This window comes from Stegostoma tigrinum, chromosome 6, assembly GCF_030684315.1.
Source record: "Stegostoma tigrinum isolate sSteTig4 chromosome 6, sSteTig4.hap1, whole genome shotgun sequence".
NCBI classification, from domain to species: domain Eukaryota; kingdom Metazoa; phylum Chordata; class Chondrichthyes; order Orectolobiformes; family Stegostomatidae; genus Stegostoma; species Stegostoma tigrinum.
The window spans coordinates 61,114,583-61,138,472 of record NC_081359.1 but is presented as its reverse complement, the minus strand read 5'-3'; the positions used below and the strand labels follow the sequence as shown (position 1 = coordinate 61,138,472).

At 40.2% G+C, this 23,890-nt stretch overlaps 1 protein-coding gene across 2 annotated transcripts in view; it reads right to left on the bottom strand.

Moving 5' to 3' along the window:
* Window positions 1-21,355, bottom strand: part of LOC125453452 (interleukin-1 receptor-like 2) — a 28,110-nt gene extending 6,755 nt beyond the window's left edge. For both annotated transcript variants that reach the window (XR_007247770.2, XM_048533083.2), the window contains exons 1-4: window positions 21,176-21,355; window positions 17,636-17,689; window positions 4,625-4,757; window positions 1,901-2,046 (exon numbers count right to left, since the gene is read on the bottom strand). Coding sequence is in view for 1 of the 2 variants with exons in the window: in XM_048533083.2 (XP_048389040.1) it covers window positions 1,901-2,046; window positions 4,625-4,757; window positions 17,636-17,689; window positions 21,176-21,269 (427 nt within the window). In the remaining variant the exon portion in view is untranslated. The remainder of the gene's footprint in view (window positions 1-1,900; window positions 2,047-4,624; window positions 4,758-17,635; window positions 17,690-21,175) is intronic.
* Between the last annotated feature and the right edge of the window lie 2,535 nt (window positions 21,356-23,890).

Genomic DNA, 23,890 nt, shown 5'->3' with positions numbered 1-23,890 from the left:
AGCAATATGACTCATCCCTGTACATGCACTGAAATAAATTTTACTACTGCTCACATTCACATAGCCTTAGTTACGAAAGAAAACCCCAAGCAATACGTTTTAACTAGACCTTATAAGCATTTACATTTGCTGGATTAACTTCACTAATGACTGGTAAGGCTTCAGCATTCACAAGTATATTCTGTTTTAGTTTTTGTGTACAGTGGTGCTGTAATAGGTTATTGTTTACAGGAAGAGATGGAACACCAAGGATATCCAGAAATGTCAGAGATTAACATATTCAGACTGAAAACCCAACTCTGGCTAAAGTAATATAACAAAGCGTGGCGCTGAATGAACACAGCAGGCCCAGCAGCATCTCAGGAGCACAAAAGCTGACGTTTCGGGCCTAGACCGAGGCTCTGATGAAGGGTCTAGGCCCGAAACGTCAGCTTTTGTGCTCCTGAGATGCTGCTTGGCCTGCTGTGTTCATCCAGCTCCACACTTTGTTGTTTTGGATTCTCCAGCATCTGCAGTTCCCATTATCTCTGGCTATTTCACTTGTATATAGTAAGGTATTTCCTTGAATGGTAAATGTGCTGACAAATGCTCTAAATTCCCCTGTTTTTACCCACATGTAATGGTTAGTGAAAGTTGCTTGGAGATCACTTGTTCCAACCAACGTTTCATAACTAATGGGATTCTACCCAATGTAAGTAGTTGTAAAATCTTTCAGAAACATATTTGGGTACAAATGAATGTTGCTTGTTCATGTAAATGTGAAAAAAATTCTACAGAAGCAAATGCTAAGATGGCAACAATGGTAAAAATGAACTCTTTCTGCAGTTTTATACATTGCTAATCTATGCAGACGTTTTCCTCACATGATCAGACCTTAATCATGATCATGGCTCAGAAGTTACCTGAAACCATAATCATTCAATTTGCTGATGATGTTTGGAGCTTTCAGGCCTCAATGCAATCAGAGTGTATTCAAAGCAAAGAATCTAACCAATTTTGCAGAACAATCCGAATTCTGAAATATTCCCAAATAAAACAGGGCTACATATGAGTAACTGAAATACATCAACAGACTTTGGTTGATTTCTATAACAGATACTAAGAGGCCACCACTTAAATCAGAAGCCGTCTTAGGAGTAACACTTAATGGCACCTCAAAAATTTTATTCCAAAAACAGCAGAATATTTAGACTCAGAAGTGACTCCAAAGAGATGGAAAACAATAATATTCCTGGGCATTATAATAAAACAAGGAATTTGCTTTATTATCAGGAAGATTATGCAACTTTTGACCTCACTGCGATTACACAACCTTCAAGTAGTAGTTAACTTTTCAGAAAGCCTTTATGAATTTAAACAGCTCTTCTCTTCAGATTACCATCCTGGACTATCAGTTTCTGATTAACTTTTAGCCTGTCTTAGTATTAGGAAAAATAGCAACAACTGCAATAAAGTCATAGGACTCAATGCTGAAGTCTAACAATTGTGTAGGATGAATACGTCAAAGGTATCTTGTAGCAATGATTGAGAAGAGATAATGTGTCACAGACTTTCCACAGTGTCCTTCACTTGAAATGGCCTCTAAACCCTTTAAGACGCAACTATACTTCCCAGTTTATGAAGACCACCTCATATAAAGCAGTCTACACACACATGTTCACTCTGCAAAGAGGTAGCTAGAAATTGAGAGGAATGATATTCAGATGAAAATTTGCATTAATTCATCAAATCATCTGTTTTGATGCAGGGCAAAATGACGTCTATTTATTTTCCAGTGAGATTGTGATTAAAGACGAGACCTTCACAGGATGAAAAATCATCTTTTCTACTAGATGCAAAATCAATTCATAGACTAATTGACATTCCAAGTCATTTTTTCCTTTTCTTAGGAAGAACTTACCAGCTGGCTTGATGAAAACGAAGCTTACTCGTTCAATGTCTTCACTTAAGACAACACATAAAAAATTTATTTCAAAGTCCTTTGTTTTAATCTCTGAAAAATTCAGGTGCGCATCAATATAATATGCTTCTTTTTCTCTTCTTTCACTATTAAATAAAAGGAACATGAGTGAGAAAGAATTAAAATGTATCATATTTTTTCCAGCATAAAGACATTCAAAACTTTAAGACACCATTCTAAGACATTGATATTTTTGAACAGCTAAGAGTTTCTGTTTACAATGAAATAAGCAAACCTTTTGCTCACTGATCTGACTACCTCATCTGTCAAACGATAGCATCAGGATCATGAGCCACAATAGGGCTATTCACATTTTAACAAGGACTACGAATATCAGCAATGCTTTTAGTATATGACATTAGCAGATCTCCAACAAGCCATGAAGAAAACCATTTCTTGTGAAATTCTGGTTTTCTCAATGGAATACCTCATTTTCTTCGATAGATTCACAAAACATTTACCACCTAGGCACATGTTTGGACTGAAAGGTTTAAAGGCTCACAATGCAATTTGCTCGATATTTTGGAAAGCAAACAGACTGGGTGCTTGCTTTGTGGAACAGTCCATTCAATCTGCAAGGGTAACTCCAAGCTTCTGGTCATCCTTCCCTTTAATTCTCCATTTCACTCCCCTTCAGATCACAAACTCCTGCAGTGTTCCAACGATGCTCAACTGAAACTTGAGGTACAGCACCTCATCTTTGGATGAATTACTTTTCACAGCCTCCTGGATCGGATGCTGGATTTAACAAACTTAGGTCATAACTCGTACCTTTAATTTCCTTCCCTTATCTTTGTTGCTTTTAGTTTTATTTGGCAGTTGTTCATCATTAAGCCATTCACAACTCCTCTGGTCATATAAATAGAGGCAAAAACTTGCAGATGCTGGAAATCTGAAACAAACGCAGAGAATGCTGGAGAAACCCAACAGTTTCTGACAGCATCTGCAGACAGAAACAGATTTTATGCTTCAAGTCTGGTATGACTCTTTCCTAGAATTGGAAAACTTCAGAATCAGTTTATTTTGTCTCAACAAGTGCTATAATGAGATCAGGAACTGGGTGGCACCAGCAAAACCCAAAATGAGTTTCAATGAGTAAAGCATTGCGACGGAACTGACATTTCACACAACTGTTGAAGATGCCTCTAACACTTAACTGACAACCAAGGGTAGACTCTTGAGGTAATAATTGCCATAACTGGATCTATGTGCTTTTTCTAACAGGACTGTATTGGATAGTTTTCCACATTGTCAAATAGATGGTAGATTTGTAGCTGTCCTGATACTTCACGACTAGTGGCACAGTAAGCGCTGGAGCATAAGGCTTCAGTACAATTGCTGAAATACTGTCAGAGCTCACAGCCTTTGAAATATCTAGTGCCTTCAGCTATTTTGCAATAAAACATGGAATGAATCAAATTAGCTGAAACCTGGTGTCTGTGATGCTGGGGACCTCTAGAGGAGGCCACGATGGATTATTCATTTGGCACTTTTGGCTGAAGAACCTTGAAGAATTCCACTACATCATTTGCACTGATGTACTTTGCTCCCCAATAATAAAAATGGGGATATTCTGGACCATCCCATTGCGGAAAATTGTTTAATGGTTCACCACAATTCATAACTGGGCACAGAAGGACTGCAAAGCTCAGATCCACAGGTTGTGGGATCATTTAGCTCTATCATTTGCAGCTCTTGCCTTGAAATAGACTTGTGTTGTAGCTTTGCGAAGTTGACACCTCATTTCACATCATGTCTTGTGCTGCTCCTGGCATGCCTTCCTCTACTCTTCACCCAACCAGAGCTGACGGTAATAGTGCACTGAGCAATTTTCCAGGTCATGAGGTTCCAGATTGTGGTTGAATACAATTCTGTTCCTGCTGGCTCACAATACCTCATGGTTGTCCAGTCTCGATTTGCTGGATCTGTTCTAAATCTAAGTCAGATATATTTAACACGGTGGTAGCACCACACAACACAGCACAAGGTACCCCCAATGTGAACATGGGCTTGTCTCCACAAGGAAGGTGGTGCTCACTCCACTGACTCTGTCATGGACAGATGCATCTATGACAGGCAGATTGGCAAGGATGAGGTCATTGTCTTATTAGTATGATTGCAAGTACGTCTCATACAACCTAACAACTCGCTAACTGAATTGAGCAACATGTTGCTCCCGCAAACTGTACTGAGGCAGCCATCCTTGCAACCACCAAAACAAAACATCAAAAATAGGACTCATTTGGGCTGCATTTGTCTACAATCCTGAGCATAGTTTTTAAAAAAACCCACACCAACAACCAAGTCAAAGTAATTTGTTGTGCTTCAAACAGAAAAGTGACATATATTCGTATGTAGGGATAGGCTCTCCAGAAAAAAAAAGATATGTAGTCAAGCTTAACCCTTACTTTTCCTTACCCAAAGTCTGGGGAGCCTAAAGTTCTCTATGCTTTCTCTGTGTCCTAACCAGAGTTGACCTGTCAACCAATCAACACTCCTTTCCTCATGGCATGTAAATTATAGCGATTGTTTGAAATTTTGTATTCTTGCATCTGTTGCATGTTCAGAATAAGCTATGATGCAAATACCGCGAAAATAGATTACATCTCCAAAATGTTTCATAATAGCTATTATTTTCTAACTAATAATTTAAAGAATACATACCTGCGAATTTCTTTAACTCTAGTGTTTTTGCTGTAGTCTTCAATATAACTGCGGTTAGCTAGCCAGTACACCAATGTTTCAATCCTTGAATGAAGGTCGACCATTACTGTGCAAGTTATATCTAGTTTTGAGCCTGTGAAAAGATGCATGTTTGAAAGAAATCTGGCCAGAAAACGTGATAACATTGGAATAATTAAAAGCTCAAGTTCTGACGCACAAAAATTATGTAATTATTTATTTTTAGCCCAGGATTCATTTTTTCCTCGAAATAAACTTTACATTTTGGATTACTGATCCAGCAGGAGGGTGATAGAGAAACATAGTTATGCTCAACATTTACATCCATCAAGATGTCAGTTTCACCACATGCACAGTTAAATTGTTGACTTCATAAGTTGCAACATTCACACACGTTATAGCATAAGCTGAAGTTGCTCTGATATAGTTCAGGTCATTAAACACACTAACAGTAGAAGGAATATATAATCAAAATTCAATTTGCATCAGAAAAACTCTAAAAAGACTATTAAGTGCTCTCACATATGAAACTGCAAGAAATACACATAGAAAGAGATGTTTCAGTTCTTTGTGGGTTGATTCTATTCTCATGCATAAATAACCTTGTCAAATATAATCACTCTGACGTATTGTTCAAACTGCAAAACAAATATGTTTGCACTAGTCTGATCTGTTCTGAAGTTCTTAAGTTGTGGAGAAGAGTCAGACCAGACACAAAATATTAACTCTGTTTCTCTCTCCACATATGCTGCCAGATCCACTGAGTTTCTCTAGCATTCTTTATGTTTATTTCAGATTTTCCAGTATCCACAGTATGTTACTTCATTGGAGAAAATTTTAACTTAGAGTAGCACATGGGTTTGTGCATAAGTAGATGTTTCTTACTGTCAAAAAATTTCAGATTAACCCTAACCCATTGACATCGACATTCAATTAGAATGCTTGCTCCCTTCGGAGAGATGGGTTGCATATGAAGGCATGCTAATTTCTCAACTCAAACACTATTTCAATGCATTTTTCAATTAGCATTCATGAATGAATTTCCTGGGCTTCCTGCCCCTGCCAGCGAAGGAAATGAGATCATAATAATAATAATGAAAAGTTGAATCAGTTGTCGGCTTCATGTTAAAGCATTCGTTCACAGTTCTTTTGCCAATTGTAAGAGATTGTAAAACTTTAAAAGGACAGATTTGCATTTTGTTATGATGCAGCCAATGGGAATTGTGGTCAAGGCACATCCCAGAAAGAAACCTGGCTTAACAGATTTTGTTTTGCAATTGTCTGATGAGGTGGTTAGTCACTGCAACACGTTCAAACGAGGTTGTGCATGTTTTTAAAAGCAGTACTTTAGTTTATTACACCAAACCGAAAAAAGCTACGTATAGTCAAGACGATTTTAACATGTTTCAAAACAATGTCTCAAGTATTTCTCCACACCATCTGCTAGAGAGACTCAATACCAGAGAAATGTCACTCCAATCTCACTTATTTTAAGTCATTAGTTAACTGATACTTTCCAGTTTCTTTCCCATGGAGTGTGGAGACAATGCTTGTGTGAACCTCTCACAATTCTGATTGTCTAAATTTTCACAGTTCTAACAATGTGAAGATTTCTATCCAAATTTTCCCAGCTTGGAAGCTCCATACTAAGAACTTTTCAGCAAGAGTCACCAATTCTCGGAACTCTTGATAGTTTCTCCCAGGAAAAAACAATTTGACCTTCTGAACTTAACTCTCAGCTCATCTGAACTAAAACCTTGAACCTTCTATGGTCTAAAACCAAAATTAGACTAACTGCCTTAATGTGTTTACTCTGTCATAAATCCAGCATGATAAACATTTTATCCATCAACACCACAGGGATTCATTCTCTCAGGAATTCTATTCTAGTTAACCGATTTAATGGAACTAATGAACTTGGGCCACCGTTTCAAATCAACTTTGACCTTCGAAAACAAAACTTCACAGAATTGACCCATATTTATCTGCCATTATTTTAAAATCTGAAGCCCAAAAGTGTATTAAAACATCTTTCATCACAATTTATTTAGCACTTCTTAGAACCACTGGACATCTTAAAGCACTTTACAGCCAAACAGTATTCTTTTGAAATACAATCTTTATTGTAATAAAAGAAATGCAGCACTCATGCTCACAAACCTCCACCAACATTAAAGTAACAATGAGCAAATAATGGCCGAATCTGCACAGGAACAGCACCAACATCACATTATGTCTGTGCTCAAACTTCCCCTGTCTTGGCACTGCTTTATATTTCTTACTGGGTCATGTGAGCCCAGCTTTCAGCGAAATGCCAAATGCAGCATTGCTGAAAGAGCTCTGTCACAGTACTGTAGAGTCAGGGATTAGATAAAACACATTATTTTATGTCACTGGCTGCCATCTGGTATTTTTAAACATCCAATGTGAGTGCGAATGAATGGATTAAAGGACAGATGGAGGAATGAGTGAAAGTGCGGGTGGAAGAATTGATGTAAGGATGAGTGGAAGAATGGGCATGTAGAGTGGCAGGTGGAGAGAAGGGTGAGGTGGTAGGTGTTGTCATAAGTAGATAGGGTAGAGAATAGTTAAACTTTCATCAGGAAGAGGAGTGCGCTGAGGAAGCTGGTTGACTTAGTTTGGTTTGGGAGGGATCAGGGGTTGATCCAGTGAGTCAAACATTTGTATTCTTTAGGGGGCAGTGTAGTAACTGGGTTGGGGGGAGGAAGGGGGAGCGGGTTCAGGAAGTCAGGGTGCTAGGACTTGGTTCTGACGTTGCCTAGGAGTTAGAATTTTTCTATCCAATATTTCCTAAATAACTATCCAAGTACGTACATTGGAACCGTCTGAAATTTCTGGCTCTCTCTCAGAATCAGAGACGTTGGCAGCAAGCTCCAGGGAGCAAGGTCAAATTTCCTGGGAAATTCCCACAGAAACAGAAAGAAAGAGGAGGAGTCGGCCAATCAGATGCTCAGCCATTCAACGTGATTGTGACTGATCCTCTATCTCAATGCTACATTCCCACTTTCTCACCATGCCTAATGTCTTTTAACTTTAAAAAGTTCTCTCTTTCCTTAATATACTCCAGTGACTTGGTCTCCACCGCCTTCTGTGGTAACTAATTCCAAAGGTCCACTACTCTCCGAGTGAAGAATTGTTTCTTCATCTCAGTCCTAATTGGCTTACCCAAATGATGTGACTGCAACCCCCGGTTCTGGACTCCCCGGCTAGGTAAAACATCCACCTTGCATCAAGTCTGTCTTGTCCTTATAGAATTTTATAGGCTTCAATCAGATCCCTTCTCATCTAATCGAATGAGCACACAGTCAAAAGCAATCTCTCCTCAATAAACAGGACTGACATCCCAACATATACCTCTTGAACCTCTGCTGCACTCCATTTTTGGCAAGTGTATCATCTCCTAGATAGAGGAAGCAAACCTGCACCTAATACTCTAGGTGTGGTCTCACCAAGGCCCTGTAAAACTGCAGTAAAGCATCCCTACTTCTGATCCCAATTCCTATTGCATTGGAGGCCAACATACCATATGCCTTTGTGCTTGTTTTCTGCACTTGCGTATCTACTTTCATTGATTGGTGTACAAAGACATCCAGATCTCTTTGTACATTCACATTTCCCTATGTATCAAATAATACTTTGCCTTTCTGCCTTTCACGCCAAAAAGTGTAGAACTTCACGTACCCACATTATGCTGCATCTGCCGTGTGTCTTCCACATACACTTTACTAACAGTTCTACCCAATCTCCTTTCCCATTTGTCTGTCATTCTTAAATATCGAATACCCAGGATGTTCAATTCCCATGCTTGGTCATTCTCCAGCCATGCCTCTACACACATCTATATCTTAAGCCTTGTATTTCTCTGTACTATTAATGCATCAACATTATTGCAAATGCCTTTAGACTTGTCTTTTTAACCTTGTTCATCATTGTATCATAATGTTGCACGATGGCCCAATTTGTTGTCTTTGTATTTTCTGCCTTCTATGTTTGCTTTTTACTTTTCTATCTTACGTTTCTATCCTTGCTTCCCCATTCTCTATCTCTATCCCCCACCATCCTCCGTAGATGTTTACAGAACAGAAGGTGGCCATCTGGTCCATCGTGTCTGCAGCAGTCAACACAGAGCCAACTACACTCCTCCCACTTCCCAGCTTTTCGTTCATAGCACTGGAATACAAATGAATCAATGAGATCTCTTCCAGGGCAGGAAGGACCTGCACAAGAAGGATGAGTTGCACCTAAATTGGAGAAGCATCAATATCCCTGGTCTCCTATGCCACTCAGGAGGATTTAAACCAGCGTGGCAGGGGAGTGGGAATTAGAACAGTCACTCATCTGGTGGTTTGTTTGAAGAAAAGATAGAGGTTAAGTAAGGCTAATACTAGGAAAAGACAGTTCCAAGTTAATGAACATGGTAAAACTAATAGTCTGAGGTACATTTATTTCAATGCAAGGAGTAGAATAGATAAGTCAGATGAGCTTAGAGTCTGGATTAGTACAAAGAACTACAATGAGGTAGCCATTGCAGAGACTTGATCAACAGAATGACAGGACTGACAGATCAACATTCCAGGAGTTAGATTTTTCAGGCAAGATTGCAAAAATGGTGGAGGAGTTGCATTTCTGATTAAGAGTGTCACAGCTGTACTGAGAGGGCTCATTCAGTGAGACCTTATGGGTAGAATCCAGGAATAAGAAAGGTGCAAGCAGTTTGATGGCATTATACTATCGGCCTCCCAAAAGCCATAGTGAGCAGATCATGGGAAAATGTGAAAACAACAAGGTTGTTATAGTGGGTGATTTTAACTTCCCCAACATTGACTGGCAGTCCATTTGTACCGGAGAGGTACACGGGGCAGAATTTTAGGAGCATACTGGAGGGCTCTTGAAACAATGTGTAGTTCGTCCAATGAGGTTTGGGGCCATATTAGGCCATGTACTGGGGAATACCTCTTACCAGGTGATCCCAGTTTTAATGGTAGAGCATTTTTGGAATGGTGATCATAATTCCATAAAATTTTAATATCGATAAGAATAACTGGTCTTTGGGTGTAAGTGCTAAACACAACAGTATTAGGAGATTTCTGGAGCCTTGGCAGAGTTCTTGGTATCCTCTGAAACCACTGGAGAATAGTCAAAGTTTTATTAAAGCACTTAGCAAGGTCCCTCATGGTAGGCTGGTCCAAAATGTTATGTTGCATGGAATCCATGGCACGTGAGCAAGATGGATACAAAATTGGCTTAGTCATAAAAGGCAGAGGGTAGTTGAGGATAGGTGTTTTTTCTGACTGGAGGTCTGTGATCAGTGGTGTTTTACAAAGATTAGTACTGGGACCTCTGTTGCTTGTAACGTATAGAAATGATTTTGATGAAAACGTAGGCGATCTGATTAGTAAGCTTGCAGATGACATAAATTGGTGGAGTTGTGAGTAGTGAGCAAGGTTATCAGTAGAATATGGATCAATTGGAAAGTTGGGAAGGAAGGAACAGCAGATGGAGTTAAAACTAGACAAGTATGAGGTGATGAATTTTGGGGAGTCAAATGCAAGAGGAAATTTTACTGTAAATATCAGTACCCTTAGGAGCATTGACATCCAGAGGGATCTTGGGGTGCAAGTCCATGGGCTCCTGAAAGTGGCAACACTAATGGATAAGATGGTAAAGAAGACATATGGCATGTTTGCCTTCATCGTTTGGGGCACTGAGTATGAGAGTTGGCAAGTCATATTGCAGCTGTATGAGATTTCAGTTTGGCCACATGTGAAGTACTGAGAGAAGTTCTGGTTATCAAACTATAGGAAGGATACCAAGAGTGCAAAAAAGGTTTACCAGGATGTTGCCTGGATTGGAGTGTACTTTCTGTAAGGGGAGGCTGAACAATTTGGATTGCTTTTGCTGGAGTGTTGGAGGCTGAGGGGTGGCCTGAAATTAGTAACTAAATTATGAGGGGTACGAACAGGGTGGCTCGTCAGAGTCTTTCTTCTCCGCAGTGGAGATATCAAATACTAGGGGGCATAGATTTAATGAGAGAGGGGGAAAAGTTTAAAGGAAATATGCGAAGAAAGTTTTTAATGCAGAAGTTGGTACATGCCTGGAAAGTGCTGCCAAGGTGGTGGTAAATGCAGGTACGATAGCAAAGTTTTAGAGGCATTTCTGGTGGGTATCATCAGCCAAGTTTAAAGTAGATATCCCTTGTCTTCTAACAGCCACCTATTAAATGCATTTTGAGGTCTGAGGACATCTGAGATCTCGGAAAAAAAACAAGATAGCTCCCTGGGAATCCTGCACATGCCTGTACACATATCTCATTGTGGTTATGCATCAGCTCCATTTTGAAGAAGTGGAAGTGGTCAATTGAGAAATGCTGAAACTCTCCAGCTGCACATCCTGCTGCCAGGGAGGTCTTCCTTAACTTTAGGTTCATTTGGGGTTGCACCAGTGTACTGATGTCAGAAGCCCATCAAATGGCATCTTTCCTGCAACTGGGGCATCCTCTGCAGCAAACAAGCAGCTACATCATCTCTGGTCCCCAATTTCTTCAATTTTCCCATTCATCACCATACAAACTAAAAGTGACTTTACACTTAGCAAGCAAGAACTGGCTAGATGAAAAAAGAAAGATAAAAAAAAATGTGCTTTCACTGAACAGAAATGCATAACGTGACATTTTATCATATAACCATGTGTATACCATTGTGCAACAGTAAAGCTGTTCCTATTTTTTCTCTTATTCCTTCTGCCTTGACTTGTCGCAATGCCTGTGACTGGAGCAGTGAAGGTGACAGGATCCTTATGTTGCTGCTCTGACTGCCAGATTTCTCTGATCCCACACCATTTGGGTTTTACAAGCAATGAAAACTCCAAGTATAACGGTGCCTACACCAGAACAGGAGAAGATCTGGCTAATGGAAGGTAAACATCTGGCGACCAGTGTGGTGGGGCACAAGTAAGAACTCGAAGATGCTTTGAGTGGACTTCCCAGTCTGATGTCCCTTTTTCCCATCATCCCTCTCATGGCTCAGCCTCATTCACTGCCACTGCCACGTTGGATATACCTTAATGCAGAGTGGTACAGTCCTGTGAGGACAGAGCAAGGATTCCTGTCAACCTGTTTAGGGTGGCAGTTGGGCTAGACCACCCAGCTAAGGTGAAATTGAAGCATGCATGGTATCATTTGATAGGAGCTGAAATTCCACACAGTTGGCCATTGCATCTAGAAAACAGCATAATAATACAGCATAAACACTTGAAACGGTTGTACGCAAACTGTCTGTAAACTCTTGCGAGGTGATTGCAGGTCTGTCAGTAACTTGCACGTTGCCTGCCCATCAGTGATCCTTTTCACATTGGCAGCACCTGCAATATTGTATCAACATCCAGTTAATCAGGAACAAAAACAACGTTGCCGGAAAAAAATCAGCATGTCTGGCGGCATCTGTGAAGGAGAAAGTAGAGTTAATGTTTTGGGTCAGGTGACACTTCCTCAGAACTGATGGTGGCTGGGAAATTGTAGAAAATAGAGATGTGGGTGGGGTCGGGAGTAAATGATAGGATAGAGCCCAAAGAGAGAGAAAGGCAGTTGGACAGACAAAGGAGTTGCAAACAATCAGGCTGGGAGGGTGAGTAATTGTTAATGGGGGCTGTTAGTGACTAACAACAGGTGGTGTGTAGCGGCAGGCTATGTGGTAACGGGCTGGGACATGGGGGGGTTTCAGCCCTAAAATTATTGAACTCAATATTGAGTCCAGAGGGCTGTAGGGTCCCCAAGCGAAAAATGAGGTGGTGTTCCTCCAGCTTGCGTTGGGCTTCACTGGAATACTGCAGCAAGCCAGAGACAGAGATTTTGGCCAGGGAGTTGGGTGGTGTGCTGAAGTGGTAGGCAATAGGTAGCTCAGGATCTTTTTTGCAAGCAGAATGTAGACGTTCTGCAAAGTAGTTGCCAAGTCTACGCTTTGTTTCCGCAGTGTACAGGAGACCACATTGTGAGCAGCAAATGCTGTAGACAAGATTCTGGGAAGTGCAGGTGAAGCAGAAAGCAGAAAGCAGACAAGGGAGGGGAGGGAAATAGGTGTCTGGTGCTGGCATCTTGCTGGAGGTGGTGGAAATGGTGTCTGATGATCTTCTGGATGTGAATGCTGGTGAAACGGTAGGTGGGGAGGAGGGGAACACTGTCGCTGTTGTGGGAGGGAAGAGAAGGGGTGAGGGCAGAAGTGCAGGAGATGGGTCGGACCTAGTTGAGGGCCCTGTCGACAATGGAGCTGCAAATCCTCGGTTGAGGAAGTAGGTGGATGTTTCGGAGGCTCCCTTGTCAAAGTTGGCCTCATCTGAACATATGTGATGCAGACAGAGAAACTGAGAGAATGGGAGGGGGTCTTTACAGGAAGTGGGGTGCGAGAATGTATAGTCAAGATTGCTGTGGGAGTCACTGTGTTTGTAATGGATATTAGTGGCCAGTCTATCCCCAGAAATTGAAACAGAAATGTCAAGGAAGGGAAGGGAGGAGTCAGAGATCGATCAAGTGAAAGTGAGGGTGGGGTGGAAATTGGAGGCGAAATCGATGGGCTTTTCCCACTCCAGACGAGAGAGGGAAGCAGCACCAACGATATCACTGATGTATCGGAGTTGTGAGCTGTGGTTGGGGGCCGGAATAGGACTGGAACAAGGAACATTTCACGTACCCCACGAAGAGACAGGCATAACTAGGGCCCATGCGGGTACCCATGGCAACCCCTCTTATCTGAAGAAAATGAGAGAAAGAGAATTTGTTGAGGGTGAGGACAAACTCGGTCAAGCAGAGGAGGGTGGTGGTGGGTGGGGATAGTTCAGGTCTTTGCTCCAGGAAGAAGCAGAAAGCCCTAAGACCCTCCTGGTGGTGAAAGGATGTATAAAGTGATTGCACATCCATGGTAAAGAGGTGGTGGTTGGAGCCAGTAACAGAATGTGCTTTGCAAACAAAAGAAAAGGAAACTTTAACAGCAATGACAGAGATATTATAGGATACCTGCTTCATTGCAGATTCAGCCTATATCTACAGAAGGTACCTCAGAGACCTGTTTTAGCTCTATCAGAGACAGATGTATTTAATTAAAACTCACTCTGCTAGTTAGAAAATGCGCTCATATTGACCAATCATTTTCCTCCTGTCCGTGCTGGTAATCTGCAGTAGACTCTCAAAGTGCTGGAGAAACTCAGCAGGTCTGGCTGCTTCAGTACAGAGAGACAGAAACCAAATTAACATTTTGAGTCTGCTATGGCTCAAAAATGTACAAAATGCGGAGGAATGGGATGGTGGGAGATATAGCAGTTTGGATCGGAAATTGGCTTACTGAAAGAAGACAGAAGGTGGTAGTTGATGGGAAATGTTCATCCTGGAGACCAGTTACTAGTGGTGTACCGCAAGGGTCGGTGTTGGGTCCACTGCTGTTTGTCATTTTTATAAATGACCTGGATGAGGGCGTAGAAGGATGGGTTAGTAAATTTGCAGACAACACTAAGGTCAGTGGAGTTGTGGATAGTGACGAAGGACACTACAGGTTGCAGAGAGACATAGATAAGCTGCAGAGCTGGGTTCAGAGGTGGCAAATGGAGTTTAATGCGGACAAGTGTGAGGTGATGCACTTTGGTAGGAGTAACCGGAAGGCAAAGTACTGGGCTAATGGTAAGATTCTTGGTAGTGTAGATGAGCAGAGAGATCTTGGTGTCCATGTACACAGATCCTTGAAAGTTGCCACCCAGGTTGACAGGGCTGTTAAGAAGGCATACAGTGTTTTAGCTTTTATTAATAGAGGGATCGAGTTCTGGAACCAAGAGCTTATGGTGAAGCTGTACAAAACTCTGGTGCGGCCGCACTTGGAGTATTGTGTACAGTTCTGGCCATCGCATTATAAGAAGGATGTGGAAGCTTTGGAAAGGGTGCAGAGGAGATTTACTAGGATGTTGCCTGGTATGGAGGGAAGGTCTTACGAGGAAAGGCTGAGGGACTGGAGGCTGTTTTCGTTAGAGAGAAGAAGGTTGAGAGGTGACTTAATTGAACATACAAAATAATCAGAGGGTTAGATAGGGTGGATAGGGAGAGCCTTTTTCCTAGGATGGTGACTGCGAGCACGAGGGGGCATAGCTTTAAATTGAGGGGTGAAAGATATAGGATGGATGTCAGAGGTAGTTTCTTTACTCAGAGTAGTAAGGGAATGGAACGCTTTGCCTGCAACGGTAGTAGATTCGCCAACTTTAGGTACATTTAAGTCATCATTGGATAAGCATATGGACGTACATGGAATAGCGTAGGTTAGATGGGCTTCAGATCAGTATGACAGGTCAGCACAACATCGAGGGCCAAAGGGCCTGTACTGTGCTGTAATGTTCTATGTTCTATGGCTCTTGTACACGACAGCCACTAATCTTTATGTTAGATTGCCTTCATTTACAAGACCATAAAGTATGTACAGAATAACAGTCTGCTGCGCCACACAATTAGTACCTGGAAGGGTTAAATGACATCATGTGATTGGCTACAGCTATTAGGATATGAAGGACTGTCCCTGAGAGGAGCTAACCAGAGATTCTAGAGAGTTGTTAAAGTTCTGCGCTTGTTTCTAATACTAATTGACAATGTTTCAGTAGCTGTAACATAAACCTACTTTTACGTTGAACCCATTATACCCAAGAGACAAACATGTACTTAATGTAATATAACTAGCTATTAAGTAGCATAGAATATTATATTTATTGCCCATCATGATTAAGCATACCTCCTGCCAAACATCATGTGGGCATCCTTCTCCACATAATTTTTGTTTTAAAAACTTGAAGATTCACATTTAATACAATTAAGATGATTGAACACTTTAAAACACTGAACAGTAAAATCAGCTGCGACCTGCACAAAATAGAAAATTCCTCCAACAGGCATAAATAATTTAAATAAGAGGAATAACAGCAGTTCAAAATGACAACAAAAATATTTAACACCATGCAAATGTAAAATCACAAATCCTTCAAGCTGGGATTTGTACTGGACTATACTGTCAGAATGGATTTGTTAAGGGAAAATCACATCTAGGTGAGTAGAGTTTTTTGAAGAGGTACCTGATGTGGTCGACATGGACTTCCAAAAGGAGCTTGATACTGCGCCACACAACAGACATGTTTGGAAAGTTACAGACCATGAAATAAAGGTAGAGTCACAGAGTGGATTCAAATAGATTGGGGGATAGAAACAGACAGCAATGGTTAATCAATACTTTTCAGGCTGAAAGAAGAGCTGTGGTGGAATTTTCCAAAAGTCAGTATTGGGACTTTTGCTTTACTTGAATACAAATATAACATGTGAATGACTGAGATCCCGGTGCTCATACGGCAATTTCAAAGTTTGTAGATGACAGAAAATGTGGGAGATGTGAAAATAAGAGAAGCACAGTGTGGAATTTCAATAAGACATTAACAAGGTGGAGTGGGTAGATAGGAGGCAGATGAATTCAATGCAAAGTAGTACAAGGTGAGGTACTTTGGTAATAAAAAGTCTAAAGCGGGTGTGGGAATAGAGACACCTAAGTGTATATGTATATCACAAGAAGGTGGAGAGACAATGGAAAGAACTGCTCATGAAACAGCTTCTGAGGCTTCAGTTGCAGGACCACAGAACAGAAGTTACGATGAACTCAGGTACTACATTAGATAAGCCTCAGTGGAGAATGACGTAAAGTTCTGGACAATTCACTGTAAAGATGTGAATGTACTGATGAAAGTACATAAGTAGTTTACACGAATGATTCTAGGGATGAGATGTTCAAGATTCAGCATTAGATGATTATTTAGCAGAAACCATTTGCAGGAAAAGGCAGGAACTGGCACAAAGTTAAAATGCTTGGGTTTAATGGTTTCTTTTCACACTGCAACAATTTTGTGATTCTGCGGGTTGGATGCGGAGTTAAAAAGAAACACATAAACAGAAACAATGTCGAGTTTTATCATACTGATACAATTTTTGTAAACAGAAGTGGTACATTTCTAGAAAATGTACAAGACTTAAAAACAACCAAGAGCTACAAAAATAATAATGCTAATCTGTACTAAGAGGATAAAAAACCTTATAGCAAACATCTTTGGAAGAAAGCACACTATTTAGCCTCATTCGAACACATAATTAAATGATATGTCACCTTTGGAAGATATGAGTCAACCTTCCTTAGGGGTAAGAGGATTCATCTGAACAAGATACAACAGGTTAACGGTCATCCAACTAGTTTGAGATTGGAGTAAGTGCTATTATTTTATTAGAAAAAAATCTGTTTTGAAGAGTATGAAGTTAGAACACAATGTCAGAGAATCCCATAGTGCAGGCAGAACACTGCTCAAGCTAAGACTAAGACATAGAACCAGAAGTAGGCAATTCAGTCCATCGAGCCTGCCCAGACCCAATGATATCATGACCGATCTGATCAACTCCATTTTCCTGCCTTTTTCTCATAAGCCTTGAATCCCATTCGGATTAAAAATCTATCTTAGCCTCGGTTTCGCTTAATGACCCAGCCTTCATAGCTCTCTCTGGTAGAGAATTCTGCAGGTTCATTACCCTCAGAAAGGAAATTCCTCCTCAGTGTCTTAAATGGGTGACCCCTTACTCAGAGGTCATGCCATCTGGTTCTAGACTCTCCAACAAGAGGAAACCGCCTTTCCACATAGACCCTGTCAAATCAAAAGTCTTTTCTGTTTCAGTCAGATCACCCTGAACAGTAGCAGCCTGTTCAGCTTCCTGCAGCAACCGACAGTTAGCCTTCAGGGTAACAAGAAATGGGCAATAAATGCCTTCCTTACCAATTACTCATGCAACCCACAAATACATTTTAAAACAAATTATTTGAGGAATCTGATAGTTTCAAGAGCTCATTATTTGGGGCAAAGAAAGACAAGAAAGGCCAGAATCTATATAAAAGTCTGTTTTGTTGCTTTATTTCACTTGGTTTCACTTACCAATCAATGCTTCTATAGTGTTATTGGACGGATACAAAATCTGTGGAACTTGACCTACGCAGAGAAGTCAAAAGGTGTAAAAATGTATATAAACACCATTTATTGGAAATTACAAAGAGCTTAAAGTCACAAAATAATTTCCATTGAAGAAATCCCGTACTAAATTACAAAAATTATATTTTTTACTGATCAGAAATATACCTTAAAATAAATTCTATGGAAAAATAAGCAAGACAAGATAATCCAGGGCTTTGAATTGATTCACATCGATTGGCGCAGCAACAGATTCTGTCGAACTTAATTATACAGAACTTCCAAACACCATCTTATCAAACTTCACAAAATGAATAGAATGCTTTCAAGTATTAACTTTATTCCTTGGTGGTGCACATACTTGGATTCAAAAGTATAAGCAAAGGAAAATTGCCAGCCAAGATTATCATGCATTTAAAAGGTATTTGACTTTAAGTGATACATATTATTTCTAATCTTTTGTCTATTCCTGGCCTGGCTACATTTGAAATACTGTTTTTATTCCAGACCTTTGAGGCTTTATTTATTCATTCACTCATGGATGAGGGCGTTGCTGGCTAGGCAGCATTTATTTCCCAACCCTAATTGCTCAGAGGGCAGTTAAGAGTCAACCACATTGCAATGGGTCTGGAGTCACATGCAGGCCAGACCAGGTAAGGATGGCACTTTCCTTCCCAAAAGGGAAATTTTTTCAACAACATGAGCTAACTGCCCAGCAAGGATATTGGACCCATTAGGGTCATGTGCAACCTGTCCAGTTTGTAAGGATCGCACTTACCCCAGAAGCTATCCCAATGATCCAAAAATCTAAAGCCCTCCCTTCCACATCTTTCATTTAGCTACATGTTCATTTGACCTATATTTATACTCCCATACTCATCAATGCATGACTCTAGAAATAATCCAGACATTAGTGAACCAGCTTGTCAGGAAAAAACAATCAATTATGGATTCACGGTTATCATTAGACTCTTGATTCCAGATTTTTTTTTAAAAAATTGAACTCAAATTCCATCATCTGCCATGGCGGGATTCAAACCCAGGTAACCTCTCAGTGGGTTCTAGGTGTATGCTCCCTTTCTGGGCACTCCTCAGCCCATACAGAACCACTTTCCCTCCACCACCAAACCCTTTCCCATTGATGCAATGCTGCCATCTCCTCTCGGCAACATAAACAGGAAATAATGTGACATTTCAGATTTAAGCAAAGAACTATTACTATTGGTTGGTTTAAAATGTCCTTCTTAAATTGTATTCAGAGCTTTCGTGTAACTCTTCACAATTAATTGAATGAAAAATACTAGCATATGGACGAGGGGAAGGCATACAATGATGAAACATCTGGATAAATATTATTTTACAACACAACGCTAATGGGAGTATATGTAGTAGGAGGAACAGCGCTTGCTCAATGTAGAAGTATTTACTGATGAAGCAAACGGTGACCTGAATTCTGAGCTTAAACTAAAAACTACAGGGATATTTTGTCAGGGGTAAGGAAATTATTGGAGAAGATTCTAAGGAACAAGGTTTACTCGCATTTATTAGCTTCAGGCAGCGTGGGTTTGTGTGGGGAAGGTTGAGTCTCACAATTATGATTTCAGTTATTTTTATTAAGTGTCAAAGATGACAGACGAGGGCAGAGCAGTAGATGCTTTCTACATGGATTTTAGCAAGGTCTTAGACAAGGTCCCTCATGATAGGCTGATTAAAAGGTGAAGTCACATGGGATCTGCAGTGAGGTGGCTAGATGGATACAGAATTAGTTTAGTCATAGACGATAGAGAGTAGTGGTGAAAGGTTGCTTTTCTGACTGAAGATCTGTGACAAATGGTGTTCGGCAGGGATCAGTGCTGGGACTCTTGTTGTTTGTAATGTATGTAAATGATTTGGTGGAGAATGTAGGTGGTCTCATCAGTATGTTTGCAGATAACACAAAGATTGGGGGAGCTACAGATAGTGAGGAGGATTGCTAGAGGATACAGCAGAATATAGATAAGCTGGAGGCTTGGGCGGTGAAATGGCAGATGGAATTGAATCCAGACAAATGTGAGGTGATGCATTTTGGAAGCTCTAACGGAGGAGGGAAAATACAGTAAATGGCAGAAACCTAAGTAGCATCAAAATACAGAGGGATCTAGGTGTATGGCTCCACAGTGCCCTGAAAGTAGCAACACAAGTAGATAAAGTGGTCAAGAAGGCATACAGCATGCTTGCCTTCATAGGTTGGGGCAGAGAGTACAGAAACTGGCAACTCATCTGTTTTTAAACTTTAGTTCAGGCACATTTAGAATGTTACGTACAATGCTGGTTGCCACACTAGCATGAGGATGTGAAGGCTTTGGAGAGGATACAGAAATGATTTACCAGGATGTTGCCTGGTTTGGAGAGTATTAGATGTGAGGAGGGATTGGACAAGCATGGTTGATATTCATTTGAATGTCAAAGGATGAGGGGCAACCTGATCGAAGTTTACAAAATTATGACAGGCATAGATAGAATAGATAGTTGGGAGTCTTTTCCCCCAGGGTGGAAATGTCAATTAGGGTATATGGGTTTAAGCTAAAAATGGGTAAGTTTAAAGGAGATATGAGAAGCAAGTTTCTTTTTCTTTACACATAGGATGATAGCGCCTGGAATGGAATACCAGAGGTTTTGGAGGGAGCAGACATTATAGCAACACTCAAGAGACAAATAACACAAAAAGAATGAAGAGACAGGGAATAGAGGGATTTGGACCCCATAGAGGTGAAAGATTTTTCGTTTCGAAAGACACCATGAGTCAGCACAGTCTTGGTGAGCAGAAAGGCCTGTTCCTTGTCTTTTCCATTTCATTCTTTGTTCTATATTACAACTAACTTGATTAATATCCAAATAGGTGTCATTTAAACATGGTAGTATCGAACATTATACCAAGGAGTATATTTTATTTATCTGATCATAATATTTTGTTATGTGCCAGCTGTAGCAAAACTGCCATTTATGACTGGAGGGAGTGATTAAGATAAAGTTCTACAAAATGTTAGAAGGATCTGATACTTGCCCCAACTCTTTATCAACTTAGTGCCATGTTCAGAGCTGCCTATATGGAAACCCACATGCTGCTCAGTTGCCTATATCCTACATTATTAAGTTCAATCAAACAAAAAAGCTATCGTTTCACATCCAACCTTGACTGAGAAATTTCTGATTGCTCCAAACGCTAATATGCCAGCATTAATTCCGCAGTTTCATATAAAGTAGCATTTCCCATTTCTGAATGAAATATTTTCAAATGGAATCTAAGTTATTTGTACCCATAAGATTTTTCATTGTTTATTGGCGCATTTTTTCAATTCAGGCATTTCTACAGATTATGGCAAAACTTTTGACATTCAGAACGGTTACCGATACAGATATTGAAATTCATAACGAAACCTGTGCCTTCCCTTTCATAAAGAATTATGATTAACTGACAGATCTAATGTATCATTTTCAAAACAAACTGTATCTGCTCTCATTTCTTACCTGAAATATTACTGTCATGCACAGACAGAGTGGAAACCTTACAGCTGCTGATGCATTTACAGATGAAGATAAACACAACCAATGACACAGTCATCCTGAAGCCCTATCAAAATTATACAGAATAGATTCCTTTGTTTTTGCTTCACTCAGTTCTCGTGTTGAATAGAGTTAAAATGAGTACTTCCGTGAAGGACATAGAGGAAGTAAAGCAATGATTATACATTTTAGTTAATTCAGCACAACTACATCATTTTTGCAATAGACAAATCACATCAGTCTCAATGGTTGCTTTTAAGCTGCTAATTACAGAGGCTGAAAATTACTAATTTTACAAATTTACATTTTAACTATTGTCACAGAAAGCAGTTTTTGTAAGCCCATCAATCTCAGAACAAGAGGGAGCAAATTACTGCAGATGCTGGAATCAGAACTGAAAACACAAAATGCTTCACTTCAGCTCCAGTGAAGAGTCATCTAGACTCAAAAATGTTAGCTGGCTTTCTCTCCATGGATGCTGCCTGACCCTCTGATTTCCAGCTTTTTTTTGTTTTCATTCTGAGAATATGCTCAGATGCAACTTTACACTAATGGAGTTGGTAAGCTGAATTTAAATGCACTTTTGATTCCTTTCAAACATACAATTTTTAGAAGAAAACTCTCTCAACAAATGTAATACACAGAATATTTGATTCAAGCCTACCCACTTGATACCAAGTCTTGCAAACACTGATATTCCCTTCAACTCCACGTCAGTAAACTTTCTTTGGGTTCATCTTAGCACATCAGCAGCAACCTCATGAACTTTTAACAGATGATTAGCAGCAGTTCTTATCTATGTAGCCTCTAGCTATTATGCTAATCTACGTCAAATTAATGGCTTATTATACAAGCAATGAAGCAACTAACATTCCCAATTGTCTTTCAGCTTCCCCTTATTCCAATCAGGTAATATTAAAATTCTTTTCGTTTTGCTACCAACATGAAACATCTAGTATTTGAGCATGTTAGCTGCCATTAAAGAGGGAACTAGTTGAAGTATATTTGAATTGAGGGAAAGGCAGGACAAACCAATCCAGATCTTCCTATATAGTATGAGTGTCTATTATGAGATTATGATGAGGTAGAAATATGGTACTTATCACATAACAGATGGATAATACAATTGAGAATCAGACTCAATATAAAGGATTCAAAGGGAAATTGAAAAAGTAAAAAAAAAATGCAAAGGCATGAAATCAGTCTGGCAGTTATCATAAGGTGAAATGGGGCCACTTAGTAACCAAGAACAGGATTGTCAAAGTAACGAGTAGTCTGGTAGGGTGGTAAGGTAGAAGCTGATCAAATTGGTGGATAGAAGAAGAACAGTTTTTTTTCCAAAGAGCATGCCTGAAGTACGAAATGAATACTTTGTATCTGTTTTTACCAAGTCATGGTGAAATAGAAGTTAATATGTTAAGAAGTTAAGAAATGCTGTGGACTTAAAATTGACAAGGAGTTGGAATTTGATAGACTGTCTGAATTTAAAAGTGATAAGGCACTAAGACATGATGTACCTAATGTATTAATGGAAGTGAAAGTGGAAATTGTAGATACTGAAACTAATCTTCCAATCCTCTTTAGGTATAACGATATTGCCAGCGGACTGGAGAGTTGTTCATACTACACTTGTATAGAGTACAGAAGCAGACCCTTCGGTGCCACCTGGACATCCCAATCTGACTTAGTCCGACTTGCCAGCATGAGGCCCATAATCTTCTAAATGCTTCCCAGTCATATACTCATCCAGATGCCTCTTAAATGTTGTAATTGTACCAGCCTCCACTATTTCCTCTGGCATCTCATTCCATACGTGCACCAGTCTCTGCATTAAAAAGTTACCCCACAGGTCCTTTTTTAAATCTTTCCCCTCTCACCTTAAACCTAAGCCCTTTAAGTTTGGACTCCCCCACCTTAGGAAAAAGACCTTGGCTGTACACCCTATCCATACCCCTCCTGATTTTATGAAGCTCTAGAAAACCACCCCGAGGGAATAAAGCCCTAGTCTATTTGGCCTTACCCCATAACTCAAATCCTCCAATCCTGACAAAATCCTTGTAAAGCTTTGGTGCACCTTCTCAAATTTAACAACATCCTTTCTATAGAAGGGTGTCTTAAATTGTGTGCAGTATTGTAAAAGTGGCCTCACCGACATCCTGTACTCAATATTCTGACCAATGAAGACAACCGTTCCAAGTGCCTTCTTCACTTTCCTGTCTACCCATGACTCCACTTTCAAGAAACTGTGCACCTGTACCCCTAGGTCTCTCAGTTTGATGATACACCCGAGGGCCCCACAGTTCATTGTTTAAGTCCTGTCCTGGTTTGCTTTACCAAAGTGTGACACCTCATATTTAACTAAATTAAAATCCATCTGCCACTCCTCAGCCCATTGGCCCGTCTGATCAAGGTCTCATAGTCTCAGAGTACAATGTTCTTCATTGTCCACTGCACCATCTATTTGGTGTCATCTGCAAACTTACTAACTATACCTCTGATTATCCACATTCAAATAATTTCTAAAACTGATGAAAAGCAGTGGACTCAGCGCCAAGCCTAATGGCACATCACTTGTCACAGGCCTCCAGTCCAAAAAGCAGCCCTCTACCACTACTCTCTATCTCATCTTCAAGTCAAATTTGTATCCAATTAGCTAGCTCTCCCTGGATCCCACATGAC